The sequence below is a fragment of the Eurytemora carolleeae genome, unplaced genomic scaffold (assembly GCF_000591075.1).
Source record: "Eurytemora carolleeae unplaced genomic scaffold, Eaff_2.0 scaffold818, whole genome shotgun sequence".
Classification (NCBI taxonomy): Eukaryota; Metazoa; Arthropoda; class Copepoda; order Calanoida; family Temoridae; genus Eurytemora; species Eurytemora carolleeae.
Window position 1 is genome coordinate 78,956 of NW_019396712.1, and position 22,971 is coordinate 101,926.

The window sequence follows — 22,971 nt, forward strand, 5'->3', positions numbered from 1 at the left end:
CCCCTAACAATGTGCGCCCTCCCCCCTGCAAAACTCTCAGTTACTACCTGTAAATATTTCTGTTTGTATATATGTCTGTGTTTTTGTTCATATATGTCTATGTGTATTGTGTATATATGTCTGAGTGTATATTGAATCTAAAGTCTAAACTACTTTAGTGAATCTGTATTTTAAAAATGTTATAGTCTCTACCTTTTTAGACTAAAACTAAAATAAAGAAGACTTGAAATACCTTGTTTAAAATATCTCTAATTTGAGAGTTTTAAAAGAGCACATTCCAACTGTTGCATAATCAGTAAAAAGGATTCTCACTAAACTTGAGTAAGTACTGTATACATATTCTGAATACCAATTAAAAGAAATATTTTGATCAAGTTTCAATGGTTTGAGGACCTAAAACTAAAATTACAGGTACACTGTAAATATACATCAGCAACATTGTTTAAAATTTGTTTCTTAATTTAATTTTTTTAACATAATATTCAAAAATTATGTTTATTTGAAAACTAAAAGTATTTTATCCTTTTTTAAAGTTTATTTGTAAAAGATATGTTTTTTCAACAAATGAAATTTGAAAAATTACAAAAATAATGTAAAAACATATACCTTCATTGTTGATTAAAAATTAAATTCTTTTGACATTGATTTGTAATTTTTTTTAATAAAAAAAATATATTCTGATGTGAAATGAAATAAAGAAAGTTTGTTAATCTCAAGCTAAAAATTATAATTACCAATTTTTTTTTCTGTTTGTGTTTTTATTTAATTAACTTAATATGTGTATAATTAATGTGGAAGTTTTTTCAAACTATTCAAAAAATCAAACAAAAAAGTTTATCCAGAAATTATGAAATGAATTGGTGTCTACTCTAAAATAAAGGTGGCGCGAATATGTATCCTGAAATTGTTATATTTGTATCCACTTTTTATAATAATGACTTGCATCATTAACAGTTTTAAAAATATTGTTCTGCATTCAGTTTTTCTTATAAAAATAATAAAGAAATGTGGATTTTTTTTATTTTTGCCGTTTTCAAAATATTCATAATTTAGAGACAATTTATTAAAATAAACCTCTGTGATTCGCTTTTCCAAAAGTTCTTATTTTTTTACTACGTTTTAATATTTACAGTGCATTTTGGTATTTAACTAACTTTCATTTGCTCAATGGCACATGGTAACTCTATGCCAACTAAAAACACACACTTTTATCTTGCTGAATTTCAGAAATTTATTTGACTAATCATAGTTTACAATAATATCAATTATTTTTCATCATTATCTTAAAGTAGAGAAGTTCAAAACAAAAAACTGTTAAAACATAATGGATTAATTAGGTGAAGATGTAATAAAACCCCCTTTGTCAAGGCTAGCTCATTTTCAAAGAAATTTAGACCAGTAATTCCCTCTTATTTCCTCCCTTTCTAACCTACTCCAAACTTTGAACTCATACACCTCAACTAAGGTTTCCGACGCAAGTAGATTTTACTTGCATGCAAATATAAGCAACGGAATTGTGTGCTATATCGCGCAATTCCGTCCCACTTTCTTGCATTTGTGTTTCCATATTTTGATAAAATTCAATTTAAACCAATTATTGCGCAATTCCTTTCAAAAACAAAAAATTCAATTTAAACTTTGGTAAGTGGCATTCAAATACAATAAACTGAACTTCACTATCATTTCAATCTAAAATGCTAAGAAAATTGAATTTAAACTTTTGTTTTATAATATTGATGTGCAGCATGGTAATCAGAAATCTCTTGCTTAGTAAGACGACAGTTTAGTCTCAATCAGAGCCATGTAACTGGACAAGTGATTTAATAAGTTAAATTAATTTTGTTTGACTTGTAACAAGATCAAATACACTGTGTTGTCTTTCTGTACGATAGTTTTCTGGTTCTCACTGTAGCAAAATATCTAATTTTGATTAAACAAACCTTGCAATTTTAACCAAGAAAAGTTTCCATTTTAACGTTCTTCAATGTTAAGAAATGAAAAATCTAACATATTAAATTGTTAATTAGTAGCTTAAACACAAGAAACTTTAAAATTTGAAAACTGTTGAAACAAGTGCAGACACTTAGGCCTCGATTATTTTAAAATCAACAGAGATATTTAATTCCATTCTTGTATCTGCTGCATAAATTTGTATGTCGAAAAGTTAAAATTATTGATTTTTAGATAGAAAAGCAATTCCGATGCAAGCAATTCCGCGCAATTCCGCGCAATTCCACGCAAATCTGCGAATATTTAATTGCTTCCTTTTTAGCAATTATAGCACAGTTGCGTGCAATGAAATAGCCCAAGTAGAAGCAACCATTGCGAGCAACAAGATTCCAATTGGAAACCCTTACCTCAACCCTGCCTATGTGAAGGGATGTTAACGTTTTCATTCTTTTGATAAACGATCGATTTGTTATGAAAACGAAGACGAAAAATAGAAAATGAAACGACTGTTTTAAAAAACAATCGTTTTTTTTAAAAGTTCGTTATTTAAAAATGGTCGTTTTTAAAACGATCGTTTTTCATAACACTCGTTTTTCAAAACACTTGTTTTTCAAAACACTCGTTTTTCAAAACAATCGTTTTTATAAATGATCGTTAACAACAACCTTTCGTTAATGAAGAGAGGAAACCGACCTGTAGGGCATCTGTACTAATCATTGAGTAGTTCATTGAGTAGAAAATATCAAGAAGTTTTAGCTCCCCCACAACTGTTAAACTTCATGAAAGATGACATTCAATAATGTTGCATGTAATTTGTTTTTTCATAAACTATAGTTTTTCCAAAAACTAAAGTTTTTATAAAGTTCGCCGTTTTGTTAGCAATCATTAACCACAACCCTTCATAAACGATCGTTAACAACGACCCTTTGTTAACAATCGTTAACATAATTGTCAATACAATTTTTTTCAAAAACGATCTTTTTTTCAAAAATTATTGTTTTTTTAAAAACGGTCGCAACTCGTTTTTATAAAAACAATCGTTTTTTGTTTTCTAAAAGTTCATAACGAGTGGGTTGTTTTTAAAAACGATCGTTTCTTTCCTAAAACAAAACGATTGTTTTTGAAAACGATTGAAAAACAAAACAAAAAACAATCGTTTTCAAAAACAATTAACAACTCTACCTTTGTGTCACTAACAGCATTTAGATTTAGATTCTCAGTGGACAAATGTTGTGGGATCCATTTTTAACCCTAAAAATTTAGCGAAATGAGGATTTGGAGACAAAACTCGAAGTGAAGAAAATATTTGAAATATTGCCTAACCCGTCCTTCTTGGTAGCCCCTCACCTACCCTCTGCCTTAAACTGCAAGTCTGATCATCTTGTCAGGTCCGAGTGTCCCAAATTAAAGGTTTAGACAAAATATCAGAATATCAGAAATATCAGAAAAGAAGAAAGGAAGAAGGATGACAAAAAGAAGATTTAAATCAAAATTTTTCTGTATCAACTGTATACAATTTATAAGATTAAAAATTCAAAATAATAAATTGTTAAAACAAGACCTTTCATTATTAAAAAATCCATTTTTCCTAAAGTTGAAAAAACTAGTCCAACTCCTAGTAGAACATTTGCTGCTGCCATGTGCTCTAATCTTAGCTTTTCCTTAAAGAGAAATTTCAGAGTAAAATAGAGGAACTGAGTTTTTGCCACACACAAAAATATTCTAATTTCTTTATCTTTCTAACCTGATGGTGTAAATCTTTATAATTTTTAACTTACATTATTTGATTTAATAGAATTCATTTATAAAATATCAAAGGTCTATGACATTAAACTGCAAATATAAATGCCAGATTAGAATATTTGAGTTTGTGGTAAAAACTCAATTCCTTTCAGGTAGATAATGCTAAAATTTTTCCGATTGTTTCAAATATTGCAAGTCTGTTTATCTGTTTCAAATCCCTAATCTAAATTAATGCACTACAGGTGTCTCAGCAAAAAACCGTGTGCAGATCTAGACAATAAGACTGTCTGCAGGGCTGGTCTGAATTCTGTTTAACAAACTGAGGTATTCGAAAAATAAAAAGTGTCCGTTAACAAACAGAAAAAACTATTGCTTGCCGTTTATTCCATTATCGCCATTTTTTGCTGCCTCAAACCTTTAATGCTATTTTTTTGGCACTTTGAATCATTTTTTCATTAATGGCTTCGCCATTAACGATTTTTTAATGGTAGATGCTGTTAACAGATATGCCATTCTTAACTTTGAAATTAACGGCTACTTAAAATTTTACTTTTCTAACGGTTGGAACTAACCATTAACGAAACAGCTAGATAAAGTTGGAACATGCTCAGCTCTAGCTTTGCACTGAAATATTACATTTCTGTATACTAAGATTTAGTTTTGTCTGATGTTTTGCTTGGGTCTAACTTAAACTATGGTGGCTTCTAAGTGGTTACCAATGATGATGGCAAATTCAATTCTTGAGATCTTGAGATTTGTAAAAGGAAAGGAATTGATTTTTAGCAACTCACTGTTCTCTTATAATTCCTAAATTGTTACATTCCAGTTTAACATACCCTAGATATTTCAAACTTTAACTTCTGATAGATCAAGTAGTGTAAGTTTGAAATATCATTAGTTTCACAATGTAAAAATTTATGAATTATGCAATTTTTGTTTGTGGCAGAAACTCAGTTCCATTGCTTTTTTACATGAATACACTACTTGCATAATGTGTTTAACTGCTTATGCTATATGTAAATAACACTAACACTAACAAAGTATATAACTTTTGCATGGAAAATTTAAAATCAACAGGTCTTAGAGTACACATTTTATAGAATAGTAAACCCAATCAAATTAGAGTGGTAAACCCAATTAGATCAATTTAAACCAAATCGAACCAGGAAAGCTACATAATACTGCTTGATGAGACCAAAACAAGTTGGACAATTAGCATTGTGATAGTGTTGAAATGTTATATTTTTATCTCATTTAAATATTACCATATTTGAATTTGGTTCCTCAAATGGGTTGCCTTGATGAGTTCTTCCAACTTTGACAATAAATCCAGCCTGAAATACAAAATAAAAACATCAGAAGATGCAGTCTGCTAAGAGCAGAACATTTATGAATACACTTTATGAATTGCCTTTTAGATATAAGTAATGCATTCAAATTAATTTATGTTAGATAAAAATACAATGCCAAACTATTTGGCTATTTTTTAAATATAAATTAGTTATCTTTGTTTGGGTGTCTCTAACTCTAAATTCTTTCACTAAAATCTTGATTTGTGAACTCAGTAGACCTACAGGAATGCTCTTAGCGTTGTTTGAAAATTATAGATTGAATGGGTTTACATTTATTCCAGGCACAGACAATAGAGAATTTAGTTCAAGTGTGTGCCTAACTAAATCTTTATTTAAATATGATCTAGTTTAGATTATGGCCAACAAGCTTTCTTTAAATTTGATAGTATGCCTTCAAATGAGATTCTTTGTATTTTGGTTCAGGTTGGGTAAGATAAGATAAGGAAAGCTATGAAGGCTTAGTTCTGTCAAACTTTCTAACACATTAAAAAAATATTAACATATCTGAAAAGTAGAATTTAGTTTAAAATTTAAGAAATTACAGGTCTAAAACAAATTCAAGTTTTGTAAAAATTTGTTTTCTGTGAAAGAATGAATAATTTTTAAATCATTTCTAAATAAATTAGGTTCAGCTTTTTTATTTTTTTACATACAGGATTAGATGTTTTGTACAAAAGTGTTTTTATATTATGTTATTTTTTCAACCTGTTGGGAAAGTAAGATATGGTGGTTAACATGTTTTATCCACTTGGAGTTGTTCTGCACAATCCATCCATAGTAGTAGGGACGTATTTTCTCCTAGAATTGATAAGTTCAATGATAATATGCGTTTATTCGTTTTTAAGAAACAAAAACAATATTTTGAGACTGTTTTGTACAGAATTTACAAATTTACATTGCAAACCAATCCCCAACTACATGCAATAACACACAAGAAACCCGCAACCCTCTACGTTCTCAATAATTGTTTTTTAAATATCAAAGATAAATCCTAATATCAATGCTGGAATAGGATCATGATCAATTAATAGAATGCGGGAACTACATAGCACAACAAATAGTAGGGTTTAAATTGGAGATACATGACAATAATACTGCTGTTGAAGGGATAATAGAGAAAAGCAGACCTGCCTACATTAAAGCAAGTCTAGGTTTGAGCTGTTTCAAGAAAACTCTTTAAACTAGGATTTCATCCAAACAGGAGTGTCTCATCTACTTCAGGCATCTCAGGACAGACAAGGGTATGGTTTCATTAGCCATGTTGAGTGTAGAATTCATACAGAATGATAAATTCAACCATCAAGGGAAAATATGGATCATTTATGAAGTTTTCCCCAGAATAACTATTCTTCTGAAATGATATGAAACGGATAATAAACACAAGGCAGAGATCTTTTCTTAAAATGAAGTGCAGATTTCTTTGAACAACAAGGCTCACTTGGGGGCCTATTGCCTGGTTATGAAGGTAGTGATAGTCATAGTATTATTTTAGAGATTTAAAGCATCAAGGTTTTCACCTTCCACTTATTCCTTCAATCTTCTGAAACTGCTGCAGCTGATGATGATGCGACACAGAAGATAAGACTTTTAGGTAAGGAAAAGTGTACCAATGCCACAATGGGATTTAAAAGGGGGGGGGGGTCAAATGTATAAATATCTTAGTATAATGTTCGAACAAGTTTCGATCTGTATATTGAAAATATTAAATTTTGTATTTGTGTTTCTTTTAATTTTTGATAAAAGATTTTCTTCTGAAAAATAAACATGTCAATTAAGATTCACAATTCTCAAAATACATAAATATTGAAAGGTGTACTCAGCTGGGATGATAATTTAGGTGTTCATTAGATCATTTCCCCAGCGCAACTTTCCCAAGGAAATTTCCCCAGTCACAACTTCCCCAACAGCAATTTCCCCAACCTCTAATTTCCCAAACACTAACTTTCCCAGTCACTAATTTCTCTAACAGCAACTTCCCCAACAAAAATTTCCCCTTGCAGTAAAATCCTATTTGACAGAAGAAAGAATTCTTGTGCTGACTAAGAAATTTTTGGTCTCTCAGCAGCAACTAGAAAAGGACTTCTGTTCATTTCTGAGACTAAGTTAAGCAGAACTGACCTGCCTGGAATATCAGGGTTGGCCACAGCATTGCTAATATGCTGTCTTTAATAGCAGAAGCTGCACACTTCGCAATTGCCTGGTTTATATTATTATTATTGGTTGTTGGAAAGTGATAGGATGAATGATGACATTTTCAGACTAACAGTTCCAGAATGATTTAGTTTTGTCCCTTGACATAGATTGTAGGTTAAACTTATACTTGGGATCCAACAGAACATTTCTCTTCTTCCTGGCATTGTTTAAACTGTTAGCATGATGACTTTTCACATTTGAAAAGTTGCAATTTTTTATCTTAAATTTGCAGATCCATTTATTGGAATAATGTTAAAAACGAAAAAATGTTATACTATACTGCATGGCGGAGAAATTGCTGCATTTACTGCATGGGGAAATTGTTGTTGGAGAAGTTGCTGTTGGGGAAATTAGTGATGGGGGAAATTATTGTTGGGAAAATTGGCTGTTGGTGAAATTTCTTTTGGGAAAGTTGCCTCAGGAAGTTGTGACTGGGGAAGATGCACTGGGCAAAATAACCAAGCACCATATTGATATATAAACCCAAGAGAATATTAAACCCAAGCATGGCTGGGAAAATATAGGTTTCAGGATATATTCACCATAGATTGGAAAGAGGCCACCCAGGGCATAACAGGACACTTCAGACCTAGAGATTTTAATCCAGATCCTGGTTTCTCATTCCAAATCCTCAAAATTGGCCACCCACCCATTCCGAAATGAAGCAAACCCCATTTAACTTTATATTTATTTAAGTTATTGCTGGTGTCTTCTTCTGTCTAAGTAAATTGCAAGTAGACTTGCCATTAAAAGCAAGGAAAGTCATTTTCACCAAGGCAAAGATGCTGGATAAAAGCAACGTGAATAAATACTAAAGTGGAACAGACAGAATAAAGACAACTATTTGGGCCATATGGAATTATTTGGTTTGTGTTTTGTAATTTCACATAAGTTCTAAAATAAAGTTTGTAAACGAATTAATTAGAACCAAATTATAAGGGCCATTCAATATTATTCTAAATAACTTAAGACATAGAATGGCGTTATCCAACTAAGAGTTTGGCACACTTTAGTATTTATTTACTTTGGTTTAAATGAGGAGACAAGTACACCTGCAGATGTGCAGGCAAGAAATAGTGTTAACAAAATATTATAATCTCTCTTATACTTTTCATTTTTTTTAAAGAAAAAATGTACTTGATAAAAAATTTGTTGGTCTTCAATAAACTTTCTTGAACATATGGCAGACATTTCTATGGCAACAAAATGTATATACTAGAGTTAGAGCAAGGTCAAAATATTTATTCAGTGTAGTTACTTCTAACATGCATTGCATGCATAATTGGGAGGTTCTTATTTTAATGATTTAAAGATAATACCTTTCCAAAATAAAAGGGCTGAAGTGGACTTTCCTTAGAAAAGACTTGATTATTACTCCAAATTTGCATCACTCTTTCCTAAATTAACAGTATATTTATTCAAGGAATGTAACCTAATAACAAATATGCTTTAATTAAGTGTTGAGTGTCTGTCTGTTTCAGGGGTGGATACAGGGGCTGCTCATGCCCCTGCAAGAATGTTCCTCTGCTCATGAAGCTAAATTGTTCACCCCTGTGGTGGAAACAAACTCCACATGGTTAAATAAAGTCTATTGAGTTATTCAAAAAGGTTAAGTGTTTACTAACTATAAATATTTAGTTTGAATTTCGCCCTCAAACTGGTAAAATAAGCCATAGCTTAAAAAAATGATGTGATTTGAGTGTAAGGCCAAGCTAAAAAGGGTTGATACAGAGGTCAAAATCAGGGTTTCTCATATCTTTTTAGTGTTTCCCTCTAGGAGTGAGCATTAAATATATGTTTTCAAACTACATGCATCAGTTTCCATCACCCCTAATATATTATTGGATCCGCCACTCATCTGTTTGAACTAATAAACATCAAAAAGGAAAAACCAATTAGGTCCAACTTTTTTGTTGCAAATTACAAAACCCCAGACATCATAAAGACAAAAGTTTTGCCAGGAATAAAGCTAGAAATTTATTAAGTTTAAAAACTGCGCAAATTTAAGTTTAGAAATCCGTAGATTACCATTTGCAAAGAAAAATTGCAGCTTGAAGAGCAAGGGTTAATACCTAAAATTGATATAAAAAAGGGCTTCAAGTGCTCTGAAAGAACAGTTCTTATGCCAGATTATATTTCTCTATTCTATGTAAATAAAATGTTTGAATTTAATGCATTAAAGAATGTAGACAAGGTTTGAATTTTATAAACTTTAAAACAGCAAAATTGAATAGTCACATAAATTCTCATAATTAACATAAATTCAAATTGATGGTTCACAAATTTAAACTTGAACTAAAAAACATGTAATGCAACAATTTAAACCCATTGTAACTTTGTAAGGTTTAAATGTATTCGCAAAGAATAAATATTTATGTCTCAAGAAAGATTACAAATGCCTGAAAAAAAAGGTTGACATTTATCCTAATTGAAAATGCAAAAATGTTAATTCCTAAAATATGATGTACAAAGAAATCTGGCAGCTTAACCCCATGGGGGGTCTGAATCTGCGTATAGTCGGTATTACCCTACAAATTAAAAAAAATATTTTTTAACAAAAAATCCTTTAAATTACTGTTCATTAAAAGTCACAAAATTTCACAGTGATAGTGTCAAAATTGAGTGTTAGGTCAAAAAAAACTACAGGGGGGCGCTGAACGCCCCCCCCCCCCCAAGTTTGTTAAGGATTAAAAAGCAATAGTTAAAATTGTCGCTGGTGAAGAGAGGTAAAATGTCTAGTGTAAACAGTTTTGTGCAATGATTAAAAATATTATCATATGCTTCACTTTAAGTTTCGTATATGTAATACCTTATTTCCATAAAAAATGGAATTTCTTCTCTCTAGTACAACCTGCATTTGTCCAATCTTAAAAATCAGGGGTTTCAGAGCCTTTTTTGTAATTTCAAGCCTTGCTTGATTTGAATAAATTAGATTCATGCATGATTAACAACTGTAATCTTTTTAAGTGTAAAAATTAAGAAAAAAGCAAGACTTTGTCAATATCCTTAATTGTCTCTGCAGCACGAATTTTTATAGAAAAGTACTGACAATTACATCATCAGTTCTTTAAGTTAATCACTGCATGATTTAACATATCAATATAAATATTTCTTTAAAACCTTTAGAAGCTGTTATTGTTTGTAAAATTTGATCTATTTAAAATGTCATTGCTTTCGGTTTACAAATACAAAATATAAATTAGAGGTATTGAAAAAATAAAGCAAGTTAAATACAGCTGTCTTCCTCTAAGTTCATCAATCTTTCCAAAAGATGATTATTCATTTGATGTACTGTCACATTTGACATGTCAACATACAATGTACATGCAATGAATAAGGTCTTTCTTTTGAAACTTTTTTTAACTTTCCTGGCAGGATAAACACAAGTTTTAAAGAATTACATATAAATGTTAAAATAGAGAAGGATGTTTACATGAGAAAATATTCATTTTATTGGGAGTATTCCAGAAATATTTTATTGTGCTGCTGATAGCGATAGGCATCTTTTTTTGAAACAAACAAAATTTTGAGATCAAACTTTTTTGTGAAAAACGTGTTGTTCAGGAAAAAAATGAACAATGGACAAACAAAAAGGATTGTTCGCCAAACTAAAAAACAAATGAACAAAGAAAGCAAACAAAAAAACCATTTGATATTGTTTGAACAATCAAAATCATTCATAAACAGTTTTGTTTGTTTTATTCACTTTTGTTAAGATAGAAAACAAATGAAATAGATGGAAAATAAACCATAATTTTGAGAACGAATGAAATCAATTAATTTTTGAGTGATTGAAAAAAAATGAAAATGGTTCATTCATAAGTGGTGAAGGATCAAAATGAAAAAAAGTAAAACGTGCCCATTTCTAGCTGCTGCACTCTGTAGGAAATTATATTAAACTTATAAAACGTCTTAACACACCAAAGTCTTTCATAAAATTTGGGAAATCTCGTGATAGAACTAGAGATTTTTTTATAGAATGATCTAAATATTTGAAAAATTTATAAATCTAGTGATTAAAGTCCTAACAATTTCTCCAGTTCCCCAAACATTTTCCAGTTTCCATTAAAATCAGTAAAATTGATGAACAAATCCCAAGAGATTCTCAGAAATTTTCAAAGAAAAATTTCAGAGAAATGTTTCTCTTATTTCTTTAATAAAACATGGTAAGGGTATGCTTTTCATTTGATAACAAATCATATGCTTCTTTAATAATAATTAGATGGCAGCAGTTAGGGAGAAAGGAATATGGAAAGTAAATAATACGAGGAGTGATTACTAAGCTTCACTTTAACTACTTTTAAGGTACTTCTAGAAGTCTCAGCTTCAAAATTTTTTATTAAATTTAACTATATCTATACCGGACACATTTCAGGCTAGGTTGGCATCAAGCAGATTGTTGTTGTGATGTAAAGAGTATTTTCCTGCAGGTGGTTTAGCTTTGTTGTCACAGCTAGGGTTATTAACCTTTTTTTAAAGTGATTGTTTAAAGCTTGTTTTTTTTACTGTTTTCATAAACGATAGTTTCAAAATATCTATTGTTTTTAACCCACTCGTCAAATGGCACTTGTTTTTAGAAACATCATTTGTATAAAACAAAAAGCGACTGTTTTTTTTTAAATTGATAGTTTTGGAAAAAACGATTGTTTTACTTAAAGGTCAGTAAAAAGTTGTGGGGGAGCTAAAACATCTTGATATTTTCATTAAAACTACTCAATAATAAGTAATGATGCCCTTCAGGGCGGTTTTCTCTCTTCTCCTCTTTTGTTAACAATCCTTAACTAAGGGTAGTTGTTAACAATCCAAATGGTGGATGTTTTCAAACATGCAATAAAAAGTTGTGGGGGAGCTGAAACTTCTTGATATTTAAAAAAAAAATACTCAATAGTAAGAACCGATGCCCCTCAAGTCAGTTTTCTATATCCTCCTCTCTTCATTAATTGTCGTTAATGAAGTGTTGTTGTTAACAAAATTTTAAAACAATTGTTTCGTTTTTTATTTTTTCGTTGTTATTTCATAACTAAATGATCCTTTTAAAAAAAATGAAAATGATCCATCCCTAGTTGCAGAATAGGTATATCTGGAATTTTGACCAGAGAAAAAGGACACTTTGGAGGCTAGGTTACCCAAAATGTTTTTATTAGATAAAGCAAAAAACAAGCAGTTTCCTGAACCATGATCCAGAATGCATTTTAAAACAATTTTTGTATAGTTTCATATTGGTATATTGGGGTTGAGAAGCAAAAAGTTAAAATTTTAAGGATAATGGCATGTCCAAGGGGGAGGGGGAGATCATCAAAATCTCAATAAAGGGTTAAAGATATTGAAAATTGCTCCAACCATTTTAGCAAGGGTTTAAGAAGTTTGATTTGTGCGTTTACAAGATTTGTAAATGACAAAGATCTGGATTAATTTTGTCCAAAAGTTTCTGACATGGAACCAAGGGGATGACATTGATTAAGGATCTCAAATGTAAATCACAACCAAACAAATCCTTAAAAGTCCTTCCTTAATTCAATCTCGTTTTTCTTTTGTTTGTTATTTAAGGGTCTAAAACAAACTCTGATGAATCAAAATTTAACCCATTTGGAAAATTTTCTTACTCTGACTAACAAAGCTGTTATACTTTCAGAAGATTGCTCCTTACATTACAACAAAATTAGATTAACATCAACTGATCAAGAACCTAATCTGCTGTAGATACAGAGAACTATCAATTTTTAGTGATCCCACATAATTTGCTATACATGTCTTTTCTGGCAATAGTGAATGACAAAGATGAGTTGACTGCAGGGTAATTTTCTCTAATATCAAAACCTGTTGGCCTAAGAAAATAAGATTCAGGCATTTGATTAGTATTTTTCTTTTAATATGAAGTGATTAAAATTTTTTTTAAGAAAGACTGTAAACAACTTGCTCTAGTTGCCTTAGAGTCAGGCTTGTACTTTAACATGAGTTTTTTAGTTTTCAAGAAGTTACCGTTGATGTCTGGTTAATTATGTTCTTCATCATTCTAACTTGATCCGGGTTAGGAGATGTGATGAAATAATTGTACTGTACAATTCCTCCATTTCCAGAAAAAATATTCCAGACTATATACTAGAAACGGTTAATTATTTTTTAATTACATATCAGAAAATAGATAATTAGATTTTAATCATTGCCCTAAGTCCTAACATTAAAAGTGCAGCAATTCAAGAAAATTGAAATAAAAAATCTATGATGTTTCTATTTATGTTTAACTCATTACTAATAATACAGCATAAGTAAACTAAACTTCAGGGACAAGGATACATTTTAAACTAGGTTATAAATAATAATTGATAATAAATTGTTAACAGCAAATTTTAAATTAACTTTAAATTTTTTTTTTTTAGTTGTCCTTTTTTACAAAATGATACTGAGTGTCCACTAAACTTAACAATTCAAGTTGATTCAATTTAGAATCTAATCTTTAATGGATCTTGTAAAATCTACATACACCCTCTGCCATTCTCTGGTAGAGGTAACCCTAATGTGGAATATGGGTCTAAGAAAAGGACACTGAGACATATTTTTCCCATTTCTAAGGAACAGCTGCTATAAAGGGTAAAGTCAAAGATTCCAAAGTAGAGGAAGGGTAGGAGAGATGATGTAATATAATGATGGCCGACTTAAGTTCAGTAACAGTTGTAGATGAAGCTTCTCAGAAGGAGGATGAAGATGTCTATCAGCTTGCCACACTGTCAAGAGTGAATCAAAAAGCTACAAAAACTCTAATGGGATCCCACCAGCTAGCAGTAAATGTACAGGAAACCCAACATCTTTAAACAGGAACTTGTGAATAAGAAGTTCACAGGAAACCCTTACAGTTGGAAACTTATGTATTACAGATTGGTTAATGTCTTACTTTGAATAGAATATAATTCTGTTGCTTAAATTCAGTGAACTCATCGGAGAGAGCATGAACAGCACCAGACTTACCACAGATAGTCCACACTTCATCTGTAAGCAGGGCCATTTCTTGAGGGTCTGAAAATGACTCAGTGAGCAGGTGAGCACAAACATCAGCTGCAATTCTCTCCTATAACAAACCTCAAAAGGAAAATCCTGGCTTCTCGTCCTAAGGAAGCAGCATGAACATCTTATCTATCAGCTCTGAGAGACACTAGGACCAATTGTCTGAGAAGAGGGAGACTCTGCAGGGACTAAACTAATCTTTGTAGGAGAGCATTACAAAGGATCATCAGGAGGGGATCTAACTAAATCCAGGAGATGACAGGTGACATCTTGGTGCAACTAGGGTTGCTAATAGAGTTTCATATCCATAGTAAAACTATCATTTTTCATTTTGTTTTTTGATTGTTTTAAAAATTGAACAACAATCATTTTTAAAAATTATCAGCAAGTGTTTGTTATACAATTGTTTTTTTATAAACAATTGTTTTTGAAAAAAAATTTTAAGAAAACCAAAAACACTTTACTGGGATCAAGAAACTCTATTTCTGAAAACCATATCTGAATAACTAAACTAGTAAACTATACTCATGCTAAAAGTCTTTTATTGCACCTGTTTTTTGGCAAACCCTGTCAATTATAAAATGTGATAGCCAGAAAAAAAGAGCATTAGTTTGTAAACTTTTATATTGTTTAATGTAATTTGCTTTAGACAAATACAAATGATGAATATATACTAATAAAGTGTATTGAAAAGTCGTTAGTAATGAAGTATCCAGTAGTACATGCTAGAGGGAAGGGTAAAACTAAGCAGTGCACTAACCTTTCATCAGAGGAAAGGGGGAGTGCAGCGACTTTTTCTTGTTTTCAAGATTTTTTTATCCTTATTAGGAACACTTAAATACTGACAATATATTCATTTTATTAAGGGAAAGCATTATTAAAATGTTCAATTTAAAGATATTTTAGATGGTGATAAATTTTCAAACAATATTTCAAATCAGTTTCACTCTCTAACTTAGTTATGGAAACGGTGCTATGGAAATGTCTCAACACAGAAACAGACTCAAAAGTGAGTTTGGGTCTGTTTCCTTCTTTTTTCAAAAATTATCGGAAATCCCTCAAAAACAAAAAAAGTGATGAGGGATTTCCTAATATTTTGGATTGGTTTCCCCTATATTTACATTTGACTCATTTTCAAAATAAGTTTTCAATTCTCAGTTTGTTTATCAGTTTCCTCTTTTATTGGGTCCATTTCCGGTTTTCAGAAAAAGTTTTAAATTTTCAGTTTGTTGATTGGTTTCCTCTTTTTTGAGTCCATTTCTGGTTTTAAAAAAAAGTTATAAATTCTTAGTTTGTTGATCGGTTTCCTCTTTTTTTGGGTCTGTTTCCTCTTTTTTTGGGTCTGTTTCCGGTTATTGAAAAAAGTTTTAAATTTTCAGTTTGTTCCAGACCCAAAAAGAGGAAACCAATCAACAAACTGAGAATTTAAAACTTTTTTAAAACCGGAATCAGACCCAAAAAAAGAGGAAACTGATCAACAAACTGAGAATTTAAAATTTTTTTAAAACCAGACACTGACCCAAAAAAAGAGGAAACAGACCCAAAAAAGAGGAAACTGATCAACAAACTGAGAATTTAAAACTTTTTTTGAAAACCGGAAACAGATCCAAAAAATGAGGAAACGGACCCAAAAAAAGAGGAAACTGATATACAAACTGAGAATTCAAAACTTTTTTGAAAACCAGAAACAGACTCAAAAAATGAGGAAACGGACCGAAAAAAAAGGAAACATATCAACAAACTGAGAGTTTAAAACTTTTTGAAAACAGGAAATGGACCCAGAAACTGAGGAATCAGACTCAAAAAAAAGGGGAAACCGATCAACAAACTGAGAATTTAAAACTTTTGTTGAAAACCGGAAATAGACCCAAAAAATGAGGAAACAGACCAAAAAACAAAGAGGAAACTGATCAGCAAACTAAGAATTTAAACCGGAAACGGACCCAAAAAAAGAAGAATCAGACCCAAATAAAGGGGAAACCGATCAACAAACTGAGAATTTAAAACTTTTTCTGAAAACCGGAAATAGACCCAAAAAATGAGGGAGCAGATCGAAAAAATTGGGAAATCCCTTAAAAATATTAAGAAATCCCTCAAAAATATAAGACCTGTATAAACCAGAATCTGACCTAAAAGTTGGGGAAACCGATCAAAAAAAAGGGGAAATTCCTCTAAAAATTAGATTTCAGGGATTTCCCACAATTTTTGAAAAACAGGAATCACCTCAAAATAATTCATTTTGGGGAGGTTTCCGTTTTTTTGGGTAGGATTCCGTGTTGAAGCGTTTCTGTGTTGAGGCGTTTCCATAGCACCATGGAAACAACATCCTCCATCCTGTAGTGTAGATTAAAGTAAGTATCTCTTTTAAATTTTACCATTTCTCTTTCAGCAATTTGGGCAGAAGTATCAACAGGATTTTCATATGAGGGAGCTAGAAGTCTGGCTCTAAAACAAATGTCTATAAAATCCTAAAATTTTAATCATAATAATGTCAAATTCTGTATATCTGCCTGAGCCAGGACAAAAAAACTAGTTTTATGATCAAGGGACTGGAAGGGACAAAAAAGCATGAGGGAAAATGGTAAAAATTCTGATATTGAGGTCTTTCCCTTCCGGGTCGCCAAGGGATTTGATTATTTAAGCAGATTTCTGTTAGTTTTACTAATTCTACATTTTTAGTGTGTATCTGAACCTCCCAGAGGACAGATGTCAGTAGAGCTCTTTAAACCTGTTAAGAGAGTGAGCAGTGTGTGTGTGGTACTAGTTATAGTAGTCTAGATATTAAGGTCCCTTCTCTCCACAGCTGAGTGGATACCGTATTTAATCCAAGTCAAGATAAGAATAAAGATTAAAGAAGGAATACAGAAACTCAAATAATCAGGAATGAATTACAATCTGATACTGGTTGAAGGGGGGAACAGAGCCTTCAGCAGACTTTGAATCTAATACCACAAACTAGTTATTAACCCTCCTCACACTGGATACTGGAATACTCTTTCGGACCTCTGAAAATGATGGGCGCAAGTCACACTCCCCGTGTTCTAAAGTGATGGGTCAACATACTTAGCAGGTTAGATAAGATAAGATAAGATAAAGTTTATTGCTAAAATAAATGTATCTGTATACAGATAGAGTTTACAATCACAAAATTGATGATTATATTAACAGTACAAGTATAAAGCAATTAGGTGGAAAATAGCTCTTGGCTGTTTTGATTATTTTTTCCACTAATTTTAGTAATAATAACAAAATATTTCAATTTAATAGATTTAAGGAGAACGATTAGTGATCAGGGTGCAGATTTATCATATGCAAAATAGTTTATACACTAATTCGAATAACTAGAGTTTAAAGTAATTTTCTGACATGTACACAACAAATATCAAAGGTTATTAAAAGATATCTAATTAGTTTTACATGAATAGCAATTCGGTTAATCTTCTTTAAAAAAACTGTCAATGTGGGATTAGACTTTAACAGTGAGGACTATAGTATTTCTCATTCAAAACACATTTAAGCTGACTCGGGAGTTAATATGACAGAATGACCTTGCACCCTGAAAGGTTTATATTATCTAGTCTATTAGGAGCTAGTTAGTCAAGATCTGAGGAAATTAAAAGGACATGAAGAAGAAGTATTTCTGTATGATCTGTACCCAATAATTTAGAAATTTAAAATAATTGTGAAATTTAAAATAAATTAAAATTGAGGTTACCTGAGGTTGCCAGAAAAAGCAAATGTCAATAATGTGCAAGCTAACGCCCAAGTTATGAGTAATAAGCTTCCAGAATACACTAAAATGAAAGCTAATAATAGGGGTTTTAAAATATATTTTCTTAAACTCTAGTTTTCTCAAAAAAGAAGATCCTTTATATATAATAAATACGAATCAATGCATAAAATTACCTGTCTAGCAAATATCTTTACAATAACCAAAAAATATTGCTTTCATATATTATTTTTTATCAATTTTTTAACATTTATTTAATATATACATACATAGTCAGTATTGGCAGGATTAAGAAATACACCAGTAGGATGGGAGGATTTTTGGTAATGTCAATTTGGTAATAACAATCTGGTAATGACAATTTGGTAATGACAAATTGGTTTTAACAAAAAAGTGATAATTTAGTAAGGTGACAATTTGGTAATGACAATTTGGTAAGCTCACAAAAATGACATTTTGGTAATGACAATTTGGTAAGCTCACAAAAGTGACATTTTGGTAATTATAATTTGGTAAGCTCACAAAGGAATCTTTTATTTCTGCACAGAAGAAATGCCCCAAAAATAATTGTAAAATTCGCAATATTTTCTGAAAACCATGTTTAAACTTCAGTTCTATCATATACTGCAAGAAGAGGAGACTTGGATCACGAATTACTTATTTACTACCTCTTCTAGGTGTGGAAAAATGATATAAGATTCAGAAGGATCTAAATACTACAAGAACAGACTTTGAAATCTGTTCTTATGCAAATAAAAAGTATTTTTCATTTATTCTAATATTCATCAATCTTCTCACTGACATTTAATAAAAAGTGGAAACACTGTGTTCTACTTGTTTTGCATTTAGTTAAGAAACCTTTCTATTTAGCTTTTACCTCTTTTATTTGAAACAATAAAACAATCTGGCATAGGTTCTGCGTTAAGTAAAGACAAAGGAATCATCAAGACATTGACATTGTCAGGCTAAAATGTGAATATCGTTCATAAATATGTTTTTGAGAATCACTAAGATTTTTCTTAAACGAATTACCTGTTTAAATCCCAATCCATTAATTATAATAGATAAAACCAAAAGAGAAATACTCATTATTATCAAGCTAAAGATTTAGAAGATAAAACATTGAGGAATTGTAACTTTAACAATTTTACTTACCTGCCAAAAATAGCTAGCCAAGAATAATTGTCAAAAACCTGAAAGTTATCCAATAAATAATAAATAATAATCCATCAAGTCATTTGGTTAATTACTTAATCAAATCATCAATATTTTACACCTTAATAATGTTTTCAGTCGCTGGTTTTCTTCCTGGGTACTACAAAAAAAATGTCCAATAAAATTATTATTATATGATTCCAATTAATAAAATAGCTCCATAAAACAAGATAACATTTTTGTTAACGTAAGCTTGTTGATGACAGTTAGGACAGTTTTGACTTTGAGGTGTTGCAACACATTGGGCTTTGATTTTACCAAATTTTTTTCAAATCACACATATATAGATATATTTAGACGGTACAAAGGTCTTAGCTGTTTTTAATTCACAAAAAACTTATTGTATTATTTCATCAAAAAAAAAACATTCTCTTTTGTTTCATTTTTGTACACTAAATAATTTATTTCAACTCAATTATAGTTATTACATTCTTTTAAACTCTATCCTTCCCTTTTGACAAAATAATAAACGTGTAATATGTTTGAAAAATGTATTCAACTAAAAAATTACTTTGTTACATAGTTGGTATTTGTTAAAACATATCACATTGAAATAAACTGTAAAGAGAACAAGAAATTAATGTTTTGTCAATGCATTTGTACATTGAGTTTTTGTATAGGGGGAAGGATAAAATAAATACCCCCCTTTCAATATAATCCTGATAAGGGTCTATTTACATGTTTTAAATAGACCAAGTGATGTTTTACAGATTTGTTATAGACGATGACTTCTGATATACCCAAGCTAAATCTAGGCTTCAAATAAAAAATGATAATCTAAAGATATATTATTATTTCATAAACATTTTTTCCAAAACTCTTTTATGCACCCATTATATTTGATAAAATAAAATAAATTGTAAATCCCCCCCCCCCCAATACAATCCTATCTTCTTTTCCTCTCTACTCTTCAATACCTTTTCCTCTATCTACTCCTTTTCCTTCTCCACCAGCTCACTTTGCTTTCCTTTAGTTCTTAACTGTTTTAATTTTATTTTTTTTAATTTAACATATATTTATTGCGGCAAAAGGGCAACCTGTATAAAAAGAGGTCCTGGCCAAATTAAACATCTTCTTCATTCTCTCTTTATTTCTCAACCTCCAAGTCTGGCTATGGATCTCCTCTTACACTAGGAAGGAAGGGGAAGGGAAGTGTGGGGAAAAGGAAGGGAAAAGGAAGGGGAAGACGGGGGTTAGGGGAAGGGGATGGGATCAGGAAAACAATTTGGCACTGATTTAAAGTTATAACAATGAAATTAATGCTTTTTTAATTGACTGGTTTGCCCATCAAGAAAGAGGAGCTCTGTAATAATCAGTTAAACTGAACCCTGAAATTGCATTCTCTATTTTCTCCTGAAAACGTGATTGTAAGAGCTCACATGGATCCAGAAATTCTCCTGGTAGTGTTAGAGATATCAATAGACAGCCTGAAAGGTTGAGAAACCTGTATCATTTAAAAAAGAAAGAGAATATGAAGAAGATATTGGTGAGGGGGGGGGGAAGTAGCAGTAGGTATACAACGTGGTTATAACTCTTCTACTGGTCAAACTTTAAGAAAACTGTGTAATAATGGAGTTCGGAACAAAAATTTGCAGTTTTCTGCAAGGGATATCAATCTGGCGCCTGTAATCTCCTCAGGCTCTCCAATAACCTTCTTTCTTAGGAACCATGTGTAGAGGACTGACCCATGGGAATCTTTCCAGGAACCATTTGATGAGCTTTGGCTAAAACTGGGGGTGCAGGGTTGATTTTAATGATGCCATGGGCAGAGAACCCATCCATATATTCGGTACATAACTGGCAGATGGGCTCAGGAATTGATAGCAGGGTGGTGTGGATTGTGTTAGATTCGGATAGGCTAGCTGCATTGGATCTAATGGTGAGAAGGGTGGAGGCATCGTAAACTCTCTGGCCTGCCATGTTAACTAAAAGGCGTAAGTGGCAGAGTAGTAAAGGGGGGGGGGGTACAAGTCGTATTACTCACCGGAAAATATAAACAGTGGTTAAATTTAACTTAGCATTGTCATAGAACCCTGATTTTTTTGTAACTCATTTATATGTATTATATTTTAACATTTAAATAAACTTGAAATTGCATCAGGTCGCAATTAAAAAAGAAATCCCTGAAAATTTTGTGGCCCAGAGCCTCAAGTCCCCACATGCACACATGCAATTTAGATAAAATAGAAATAAATATTTTTTAATTCAAGTTGGGCCTTATTCAAAATAAAAGTAGCATGTGATATATCATACTACAGGTAAATTGGGACATGGAATTCATTTTCGAGGTCAAAATTGACTGGAGCATTCTGACCGGCATGCTAGTAGCCAGATGTCACATTATGGGTCATCTCACTATAAGTTTTGCATGCCATTTATCAATTTATAGAAATTGCACACAAGGATTCCATTTCTTGGCCCAACTTTATTTTGACCACTCTGATCATGCTTACATATAATTGGTAGGATTTTTTGGGTCACTTTTGGTACAGCGATGCAAGGACGCCAAAGAGTTACTAAATTTTGCAACATTTTCAAAAATAACTTCAAAAATAATTTTGAAGAACTATTTTTTCAGGGTACTCCAATTTAATCAAATTTCACCTTTTTAGATTTTTTCACAAAAATTGTAATATGACCATTCCTAATTTAGTTATCAACATGCATAAAGTTATTATAGAAATAAGCATGCCTAAAATGCACTCAAAAAATTAAAACCCTATCTTGGCTGGAAAGGTGTGTGCCAAATGTGTTCTTGAACTTTGCAAACAAATAAAATCAATCAATCAATCAATATTTTCCAACATTTTTGCGCAAGTACTTTTAGCCAAGGTAGAATGTTACATTTTTTTGTGTGATCACTAACCTGTCCAAGAAGAAATGGTCTAGTAGTATTATGATTACTAACCTGTACAAGAAGAAATGTTTTTTTAGTATTATGATTACTAACCTGTGCTAAAAGAATAGAAGAAATGGTCTAGTTGAATTATGATTACTAACCTGGGTTAGTAACCTTAATACAACTAGACCATTTCTTCCAGTAAAGGTTAGTAATCATAATACAACTAGACTATTTCTTCTTGTACAGGCTAGTAATCATAATTTAATCAGACCATTTCTTCTTGTACAGGCTAGTAATCATATTACAACACAATAAATAAATTGACATACAACATGCAAATTCTGTTGTAAGATGACAAATAGGGTAACGGTAGGCTATTAGCGCGCCGATCAGAGTGGTCAAAAGATTTTTTAACCCAAGAAATGGAATCCTCCTGCCCAATAATACCTTTAAATTGATATATGGTATGTAAACTTATAGTAAGATGACCCATAATGCGACATCTGTCTCCAAAATTAATTTTGACCTTGGAAATGAATGGGACAGGATGTTGGCATACATCAAAAATTGGTCAATATCAATTAATCCAGTGATATATTTAATTAGAGTGCTGTGCAAACAAGTATATCTTTATTGGTGTAGCCCAACCTTGCAGCCATTCAATATATGGTTCGTAGTTCTTGTCTTCTACCTTGCAATTCAGTGCCTGCATGTAAACATAGTTTACATAGATCTGATGCAGATTTTCCCCATTGTAGAAGGTTGGTTTGTGTTGGCAGGATGTTAAAACAGGAGTTGAGTAGAAATTTCGGTGTACCTTTTTTCAGATTGGACATGTAAGATTTCCAGATCATGTCAGATGTTCAAGAATTGCCAGGCAGAGAAAATGTCTTTGTTTTCTGAGTGCTTCTGTATGTTCTCTCCAGAAAGTTTCATTTTCAAAAGAT

The 22,971-nt window shown here is 31.4% G+C and overlaps 1 protein-coding gene across 1 annotated transcript in view; it reads right to left on the bottom strand.

Annotated features, from left to right (window-relative positions):
* Positions 1 to 22,971, bottom strand: part of LOC111707678 (uncharacterized) — a 30,033-nt gene that overhangs the window by 334 nt on the left and 6,728 nt on the right. The window contains exons 7-8 of the mRNA XM_023480818.1: positions 14,128 to 14,301; positions 7,164 to 7,242 (exon numbers count right to left, since the gene is read on the bottom strand). Of these exons, the coding sequence (XP_023336586.1) occupies positions 7,164 to 7,242; positions 14,128 to 14,301 (253 nt within the window). The remainder of the gene's footprint in view (positions 1 to 7,163; positions 7,243 to 14,127; positions 14,302 to 22,971) is intronic.